The following is a 10,498-nucleotide window of genomic DNA, read 5'->3' on the forward strand; positions in this document are numbered from 1 at the left end:
AGGCATGTGAGATAAGGAAACTGAGAAGATGCTGAGACCTGACACTAATTATGTTCCACTCGTTCACTTCGCAGTGGTCCCAGATAGTAGATCTTCTGTGATTAGAGCCGACCGTCGCATCCTCCTTTCAGAGTCATTTTATGACTACTATGGTAAAAACCGTACAAAGTTGTGGAGAAACGAGGCATCAAGGCATCCAAGGTCCCGAAACGCCGATAACACTTACTGCGACTATCCTAATTCATGAGATCCAGTCTCTGAGTCACCTTCATTTTTCGTAAAGTACCGGTTTCTGTATCGGTACACTAAATGAGGGCCGGCCGGAGTGGCCATGCGGTTCTAGGCGCTACAGTCTGGAGTCGAGCGACCGCTACGGTCGCAGGTTCGAATCCTGCCTCGGGCATGGATGTGTGTGATGTCCTTAGGTTAGTTAGGTTTAATTTGTTCTAAGTTCTAGGCGACTGATGACCTCAGAAGTTAAGTCGCATAATGCTCAGAGCCATTTGAACTAAATGAGGAATAATCTGGTTTTATAGATTTCCTATGTTTTGAAAGTAGGATTAGCAATACTTCCTCGACTAAAGTTGTTCATCTAGATATACAGAGCCATCTGGATACCGTTATATGGTAAAGTTGAGTGATATATCGATTAGCCGCCGGTGGTCCGCTGCACTCGCCGGCCTCTGGACTGATCATCTGCAGCAGAACTCCCTGTTCACGATTAAAGGGTAAATGGCGAACGCAGATGACATTTCGTCTTGCGACTTGGACTCCTTGTGACGTCAGGAGGATGTAATCAGTGTATAAGTGAATGCTAGAATTGATTACTTACATATTCCATAACGTTGTACATCTTCTCAAATATAGTTGTAGTACTAACTGGAATCAAACTCCTCACGTCTAATGTGTCTTATTGTCATCATAAAAAGATGGAACAGAAATCCGTATCGACAAATCTATATTTTGGGACAAAGAAAAAAAAAGGATTACATAGAGTTTGCTTCTCTCCGGCGCCAGCAGAGTAAAAAGTAATACTAACTCACTTACTTGCAACTTGATTGACATTGATTGTAAGGAACTGACTCGAATGGTAACGGTGTTCAGTGCTAACGGCTGTCGCAGTAATGCAACGACATGCAGTTTAGCGGTGTCAGAAGAGACAAAATATGTAGGACGAGACTTCCACAGTGTAAGTTTCGAGTGTACCTAAACACTGAACAGTATAAACAACTTACTTTCTTAGTAGAAAGTATGGTAACTGCAATTATGGTAACTCTCTCATCCAATAGACGCAGAAAGGTTGAAAAATTATTACACAAGTTTTCCCTTAAGCAGATATACGGTTCGCCGACGACTGCTGTACTCCATTAGGTATTATTTACTCCCTAACGTGTACTTCACCAAACTATTTTTTAACGGAGATTTAGAAACGCCCAATTGGTATTACAATTATTGTTAGGATGTTGTGCATCACGAACCAGTTATTTTCTTTATTTTTTTTCTTTTCCTTTCTTTTGACTGGATATTATATCAGTGGGTCACAGCCTTTCTGACACCATTACCTTCGAGTGCAATGAGATATTAGCTGGAAACCCCACACCCTCTCTGCACCACCCCCACAGTCATCATCAACATTACAACCTAGCTAAACTTTAGAATGAAAGGAATTTTCTTTGAACATTTATACGTATGTTTAAAATGACAAAAGAAAATTGATATTTAGTTTTTGTAGGTGTGTTACTAAATCATGCACTAACGAGGCAGTGAAACAACTGCCACTGCTTATTTCTAACAGCCTCAGTAATGCATAAATCAGTCAGTAAAAGTCATGGAGCGAAAATCTTATACGCATCAGAAATGTTGATCATTAGTCGGAAAGATACATTAGAAAATATTAAGAAACTAAAAAGAAGACTCATCAATAAAATCTTATTGCCCAGGAAGACCAAAGAATGCTACAGATTGCAGAGTAGAAAAGAGACCGAGTAGATATCAAGTATAATCCAAGATCTGAAAAAACGTCGACTGAAATTTGACGGGCATATGAAGAAACTGTCGGAAACCTGACGAACTGAACAGATATTGGGATATATATAAAGCTTTAAGATCCTAACGTTGATCACAAGAGGTAAAGAAATTCAAGACAGGAACATACTGGTCGGAAGAAACAAAGACAATATACAGTCAGAGGATGAAAGAAACATAGCATTTGAGAAAAACTCGCGTTAAGTACACGCTTCATGTGGTACTATAGCGGCCTATACGTATATACAGTACTGTGCTGAAGGACGTACAGTAGTATAGCAGCAAATACGGAGAGATTATTATTAACGTTTAAACATCTCCGAAGGGACGTACATGACTATGAGAGAAGTAAATTAATATAAGACACATAGTGTCGTAAATTTTCGGAATTATTTCATTAACGGATGACAAATATTCGACATGAGACCTTAAAACTCTTTCACCACAAGTTACCTCCCCGTGCGGGCAGTAGTTGAGCCAAGTGTTTATGTCGCAGTCGATCCAGGCCTAGGTGCGCGTCTCAAGTGCGGAGACTTCAGGGATCGAGTTGTGGTGCTGGTCGGCTGTATGTTTTTCATTTCTTGAAACAGTTACGCGTTTACAAGCTATATTATTTTTTTACTGGCTAGCCCTCTCCGCAGGATCATTGCGAAGTTTAGTACGACACAAACCGAATGTTTTGCATCACAAGTAAATCACTATGAGTTACCCGACTACGTCGTTAACAGTAAATAACATACATTTTCTATACTAAATAATGTCTCTTAAACAATATAAGAAGAACCAAAAGGAATGAAGCACAAAATAAGACCAACTCTTACTTGATTACACCGAAGGGAATAATTTTGTAACTTCTACGTTTACAACAGATCACAGTTACGAAAGCAAGCTTCGCCTCGATCATTCCTCCCTTCACTCCCAAGCGCAATCACTGCAAGTGCGGCAAGTTACGGCATCTGGTGACGTCATATGTTCAACATTTCTCATATTGTTTTTGGGGTATTTCCTGACATTTGTGACACTTGTGTGTTATATTATATTACTTGCCTCAGCGCCATCTAAGCCGCTTCGTGGGTTTCCAGACGGAATCGCGCTGTAAACGTTATAGTTGTATCTTATTGTCAATTAGTCCCTTTATCTGTCGTGAAGTAAATAATGAAGCAATGCGTCATCCTTCGGGATAACTGCCAACCACTCAGAGACGCATTTTTATCAGATATTTAAATGTGTGAGATGTGTATGTCTCAACTTTACTGTCATAGATGCGTATTGCAAAGTACAACGTGTATGCGTAGCTGTAATATCTACCACATTGTGTCACATGTTGATACTGGTATTTGAAAGAAAGACTTAAATTATTGGTAACTTACACGATCATTATTACAATGTTAAGAAACAGTTATAATAGTAACGATATTTTAAAAGTAATTTAGTCTCACAGCCGAAAGACAGTTGAACCCTTTCGTTTTTACCCCTCATAAAATTTCATTCTTGCCTTCGTGGGTCATTACCCACAAGTTTCGATAAACTGTCACACGTGATGGTTCAAACATAGTGAGAGAAAAGTGGGACTTCGACAGGGGTTCATACTCTGACGCAGGAAATTGTCAAGCAACCTACCAGAATATGATACACAAATTTAACGATTAATTTTTATTTCATATGATAATGTCTGGAATATTGTGAACAAGTGTAGCTTTAGAAATTCCGTTCAGTGATAAAATTGGACGAAGTTACCACATGAATTCACGGTAGTGGGAAAGTTCCTGGAAAGAGACAGGATCTACTGTTGAATTCTGGGTAACAGCTGAGAGCTGAGTCGTTCTGGTGCGGCGATCAGAAATTGACGCCCCGCTCCTTCCAGGCCTCGGCATACTTCTTGCTGTACTCGCCCGTGGGGTCGTACTTGGCCTTCAGCTTGGTCCACTCTGCAGGGTGCCTCTCTGTGATGTGCTTCAGGATCTTGACAGCTCTCTCCAGCTGGCTAGGCGTGCAGTCGCTGCACCCCGTCGACACCAGTTTTGGCACTCTGCCTGTAGCAATGTGACAGAAAATGGTGTGAAACAGTCTCACTGTAAACAACACAAAGAATTTGTAAGATGGCTAGATATTCACACCTTACATTTAATATTCTTGTACATTTATATTTATAGTAAAACACTGTTTACAATGCACAAACGGATTATAAACCATTTCACTGGCAGATACTGGCTACCACCAAGTACTAACGATTTCCGTAGTAACGCATGACTAGAGCTTACTGAAGGCTGAACACAGACAAAGAAGGCGAAGTGAAGCATGCGTTCTTCTGAAGCCGCTGTCAGGTAAAGTGGGCTGGAAAGAGAGTGGTCATGATCTGCAGGGGCGGACATTTACTGCCGTGAGAGGGAGTACAGCATTGCGGTGGCGGTGTACATTACTCAAGGTAGCAGAAGGCCGTAGTGCCGTCGGAACGGGGCAAAAAGTATTTCAGGACAGTTGTACCTGGAGAAAAAGTATCGGTGGCGGAAAAGGCAAAGGGACATGCTTTTAGTGCGAAGAAATGCGAAAGATCAGAAATGATGGTCATTTGCTGACCTCCGTGGAATCTTCTCATTGAAAGCACACATGTTCCGCTGAAAAGCAGAGAAATGCTTTTGTTTGGCAGAGTTTTAAGAATGTAGGAGGGGAAATGGAAGCTTCCACACAAAATTCAGAAAGAAGCACGAGCTTCAGCTGATTGGCTGCAGTTTCATGGCCTGTGTAGTGGAACATAGTACTTTTGTACAGGCTACTGGTATTCGTCACTTGAGTGCAACATTCGACGCCGTGGTAAAATTGAGCTTCCACACCAACTTCAGAAAGAAGCACGAACTTCAGATGATTGGGTGCAGGTTCATGGCCTGTGTAGTGGAACATAGTATTTTTGTACAGGCTACTGGTATTTGTCACTTGAGTGCAACGTTCGACGCCGTGGGTGCAGGAAGGACCTGACTGAGATGTGAACAAGGACTTCCCTCTAGTGACAAAGAGCACATCCCTGCTGGGATTTCCCTCTGGGGCTCGAGCATGAGATTCTGCTGGCGAGAACCACAGTGGAGAATCTGGCTGTCAGATTCTGAGAAGTCTTCATTTCAACACAAGGAGCACGTGTAGTCGATTCGCTGTAACAGAGTTCTCACTCTGTTTACTAGATTTATGATTCTTTAGCTGTCTGTGGAGTCTGACATAAAGTAAATTGCTTGTTTATGACTCGAATTTCTGTTCCTGGGTAGTGCACAAACAGAAATATTGGCTCGTCTTCTGACTTATACTGAGATTATTTCAGCGCTATGAGACTGCGGCTAGCATATTGCATCCACTGTTTAGGCAAAAAATTGCATGTACAAAATTTACGCCATCTGCACAGCAGGTGATGGCACAGTGAGCAGATGAGCGGTGCAGCACAACTGCCCTCCATACAACAACGTACGAGTGATATGCGCACTCTGGTCCGAAAAATAGAACAACAACACCATAAATGAGAAGAATTCCGTTTGGTTCCCTTCTGAACGTTTTCTGAAAGAGCCAGTCAGGGTATAATTTTTCTGTTTCCCTCTACAAACCACTGCCAGCGAGCTTTGTGTTCCTGTTGACACATCGTGGATACAGGACAGCGTATGGTAAAATACTGCCAAACAGCCGCTTATTTTCAGATGTTATTGTATTTAGGAAGGCGGTTTCCCAGACTCATTAATGCCATCATCAGGTCCTCATGTACCACATTTATACACAATCAGACATATCGATACACGCGTAACCGGAACCGTGGATATTTAGATTCGGCGAATTTTTTTACAACTGTGCACACACGCATCCCGAGAAATGTGAGCTCAGTGTTTGTCAAGTTCCACAAGAAATTAATGGAACGCAGGTATTCATGGCTGCAGTTATTCCAGTGTCAGTCTATCTGATTCTGTATACATTAATTGCACAGAGGCCTGAAGAAGGTGCTACTGAATTGCCTACACTATTTTTGTAAATAAAATAAAATCTTAAAATATACGGCAGTTTGGCAACTTTCGTTGGGTATGAATTCTTCGGTAAATAAAGTTTGTGTCTGTCCGTCTAATAACGGAGGTCGAAATCTAAAGAAACTCAAACACATGTTCTACCATTCTCTAATTACATGTGGAGTAGATTGCGATGTTGTGTACTTCATATTTACAAAATGGTTGAAATGGCTCTGAGCACTATGGGACTCAACTGCTTTGGTCATCAGTCCCCTAGAACTTAGAACTAATTAAACCTAACTAACCTAAGGACATCACACACATCCATGCCGGAGGCAGGATTCGAACCTGCGACCGTAGCAGCAGCGCGGCTCCGGACTGGAGCGCCTAGAACCGCACGACCTCATATTTATACAATTTACAGCTTACGATAACCATGTTGTGCTTCGTACTAGTAGTATCCCGACAGCAATCATTGGTTTAATTTGCTTGACTGAAACGATGAAAATATACTACTCGGTCTTACGTTTTATGAAAGTCCCTAGGTGAAGACTGTCAATGGAAGGGTCGTTTTAATCATTTGTAGGGGTGAGAATTCCACGGTAGAGATAACATTACGCAGCCGCTGATATACAAGTCATATGTTACAAACACCATGTGGGTTTACAGGTCATGTTATTCGACTCAGTGTAAAAGGAAAGAGACGAATTTCCCTGCATAGTGAATACGCTGCTGACCGTTAAAATTGCAACACCATGAAGGCAGCGTGCAAAATCCGTCAGCGAGTCATCATACACTTCTGTATACGAGAGATTGGCATTTCAGCGCAACTGCTTGGAGTGGATAAGACTAAGGTCAGCTGAATTCTGGACCTAACGACAGATTACGCAACAGGTTTCTCACACAGAAATCGCAACTGAAGGTCGTCTGTTTCTGAGAATATCATGTTATGCCGCCTGTAAGTAGAAGAAAATTCTGCTTGTCGAAATTCTCTAGTGGGGGGGGGGGGGGGGGGACTCATCATGGGGACCACCACTACCGTTTCCTCTGGCGCAGCAGCAGATAGAGGCAGGACTGTAATTATATCGTTATTCCAGACTGGTGCGCATCTGCAAGCAGTAGCACCATGCATGTGTCCATGTTTCAAGACATGGAAGAAGAATGACGTTAGCAGAAGGCATACTTCAATTGGTTTGATGCCACGGGATACCTTTCGTATTCAACATGCTTACCTCTGGTTTCTGTAGCTTGTTACCTGAACGACAGTAATTACATTTCTTGCTTGTTCAGGCTGGAGGAGGTGTATTTTCTTCGACGTCTCCATGAATTAATCTTCCAATACAATAAAGCAAATCAGCTGTTTACCCGAGTTGTTCTGACGTATCCAGACTGTTACGGTCGACAGCATTTTATCCTGATATCTGATTCACTGACCACATCTGGCGAACAACTGGCGGGATACTGGCACGAAATCGTTCGCCAGCCACTAAGAATGATGAACTATGATGCAGAGTTAAAGCCGCATGGAATGACGTACCCACAGCCGACAAAGCTCACTTCGAGTCGAGTCGATGCCTATCTGTGTGAGAGCCATTCATGCAGCCAAACGTGACAGATCTGTATAGTAGTTTTCGTACCGTGTACACTCCATATCTCCTACAAATTTAATCATGTTTTCTTCCGACTATGCATACGCACAATTTGTAACATTTCATTTACTGTCCTTTCTGATATTCCAGTTTTTGTGGCCAACTTTTTTTTTTTTTTTTTTGTAATGACAGGGAAAAGTAACGCCGGCTTCATCAGCATCTAGTGACGAAAATCTTTTATCTCAAATTCGCTGAGAAATTTAATATCTACTTAATTTTGTCGTACAGACGTGTAATCTGCTGACACATGGGGGCGTTGAATGAACGGCCGGGAAATGATGCTAGCGGCTGCCCATCGACAGTGGCAACAAGTCTCTTACAGTGTCTAGGGAGTGCGTATGAGCGGAAAGAAGAAGCCTAATTGTTGTTCTGATACGGGTTAGACTTCCATTAGTCTATTTCAAACAAATGTAATAGTAGTTTTAAATCATTAACAGTCTACGCACAGGGTTAATATTCTCCAGTGTTACATCTACATAAAATGAACACTACAATTATTAGTGTATTATAAAGTGTTGGGGTTTGAATCGCATATTATTATGATTATTTTAATTACTCTGTTTGACTCTTTAAAATTCGTAGAAACAGTAGTTACTAACAGAGTCATTGAACTTCATATCATGTCAAATGTTACTGTGGATCTGATGAATATGTAGTGCCCGTGGACAATTGTATTTCGGAATCAATAATATTCTTTGATAGGTCCCAATGGCGTTTATTTGTATTTCAAACGCTCACATTATGCCGACTGCACCACAATAAAACACGGAAGAGATTCAGTGTATACGCAAATAAACAATATTGTACGAAAAAGTACAGGGTAAACAGTTGGACCATAAAAAAGTGAGGAAATACTTAGTACTGAACAACAGGCAATGCTAAAATTATTTACATCGGCAGTGGGCTTTTAAAGTAGACGTAGGGGATTGATGTCGGGCGTAACGTCATCGTTTAAGGAATATCTGGCAGTAAAGGAAACATTTGTACTCTAATGTGAAATGAAACCTTCACTTTGGCAAAAAATCTTGAAACGGCGATACGAAGACGGCTGTTGGAAAAAAAAAAAAAAAAAAAAAAAAAAAAAAAAAAAAAAACTGGATTCAGAGAGAGAAGCAGAGGAGGTTCTCTTTTACGTAGAAGCGATCATGGTGCTAAAAGGTAAAGACAAAGCCAAAAAGAGATGGACAAGAGGTGGGAATTGGAGAGGTATCATGTTGACAGGAAGCTAAACCATACATCGTTGGGGATTAGATGGGAGTGGGGGTCGAACAAAAAATATTTTCTAGGGACGTAGAAAATAACCTGATTATGCAAAATGCCAATAATTCATTGTTTAGATTAAAGCAAAACGCGAACCTTAAGCTTTATGAAACGTTACCTTGACAGGCAAGAACATTTCTGAGCAGGACATGAAATTTCCAGTATGATAGATCTCTGAAATGCTACGAAAGGGTGTAAGTTTGATTTGAGAAGGATAAAGTCACATGACGTCTTGACATCACGGGATTTGTTTTGATGTTACACTGTTTGCTGCTCTTAGTGGAACACGATGCTACCTTATTAGATTAAACACCTGACAGGGAATAAGAAACGAAGTCCTTGAAGTTATGCCTTGAAGCCTCCTAGGCAACCGTGAAGTATTTGAAGTTATTAAATTCCACTATGATTTCGCCATTTTGTATATGAGAGTGCAACAACATGGCCGGCCGGGGTGGCCGAGCGGTTCTAGGCGCTACAGTCTGGAACCACTCGACCGCTACGACCGCAGGTTCGAATCCTGCCTCTGGCATGGATGTGTGTGATGTCCTTAGGTTAGTTAGGTTTCAGTAGTTCTGAGTTCTAGGGGACTGATGACCTCAGAAGTTAAGTCCCATATTGCTCAGAGCCATTTGCTACACCATGTTCTACGAGTGTATTATCTAATCGAACATCTGTAGCTACCACGAAAACGGAAATCGAACTTTGACGATGGTGAAAAGTGGAACAAAGAAGCGAAAGACGCACAGTAAGCTGCCGCACTTACTTTTGATCTCCTTGCCCTCTGTAGTGCACTTTCCGTCGTCTGCATCGAGGACGCACTGGATGTAGGATTTCAAGAGGCGGTCGTTGTTGAGTATCTCGTCCACGTTCAGGTTGTCCAGCTTGTCTTCAGCTTTCACCGAAACGGCAACGACGGCCACGATGCAGCAGTAGAAGATCAGGTTTCTCGCCATGGCAACCGTGTTTCTCCGCTCAGACTGTGGGATGCGGTCGCAGGTAAGTTCCTCTTATACCGCCGCTCTGACGTATGACTACCTATGACAGGATACCAGAGTCACGAGGTGGGGCGCCTTCTGGAAGAACTAGCGCTCACAGCTGCGGTAATGCGAAACCTACGTGGGTTTTCTCAACTCCCGTGACCTTGAGTAGCCATGTCTCGATGTATTACCCCACCAGCATCCCGCAGTATGGGAGCCAGCGGAATAATACACGTATGTATTGAGCAATACACTTCGCTTGTTGCGGTTTTCTTAAATATGCTGCACTCTTTGCCAACCAGAATTAACCGAAAAAATTTATTTGTAGTAGCTATAACTTAATCATGCACTGCAAATTTTATCTCCGAGGGAGGCGGTGAGGTATATCATTTCATGTCCCATGTGAAAAGATAAATAAATATTTCCTGTTAACAAAAAAAGATATACATGGAATGACATTCTAGGGAAGTATACGTATTAATAACGCGAATTATTGAATATATATTTCAAAAATCTCCAGTTTCTGCAATATTCAACGTTTTCGGGCTGTACATACTAGAGCAAATAGCTCGAAACCAGTACGTATTCTCGACTCAGTATCTCACCGTAGAGGAAA

The 10,498-nt window shown here is 41.7% G+C and overlaps 1 protein-coding gene across 1 annotated transcript; it reads right to left on the bottom strand.

Annotated features, from left to right (window-relative positions):
- Positions 1 to 3,663: 3,663 nt before the first annotated feature.
- Positions 3,664 to 9,902, bottom strand: LOC124615978 (ejaculatory bulb-specific protein 3-like). Its single transcript, XM_047144181.1, has 2 exons — positions 9,669 to 9,902; positions 3,664 to 4,058 (listed from the first exon to the last, which is right to left on the bottom strand). The coding sequence occupies exons 1-2, from the start codon at positions 9,856 to 9,858 to the stop codon at positions 3,862 to 3,864; spliced, it is 387 nt and encodes a 128-aa protein (XP_047000137.1). The 5' UTR covers positions 9,859 to 9,902; the 3' UTR covers positions 3,664 to 3,861.
- Positions 9,903 to 10,498: the final 596 nt, after the last annotated feature.

This window comes from Schistocerca americana, chromosome 5, assembly GCF_021461395.2.
Source record: "Schistocerca americana isolate TAMUIC-IGC-003095 chromosome 5, iqSchAmer2.1, whole genome shotgun sequence".
Lineage (NCBI taxonomy): Eukaryota > Metazoa > Arthropoda > Insecta > Orthoptera > Acrididae > Schistocerca > Schistocerca americana.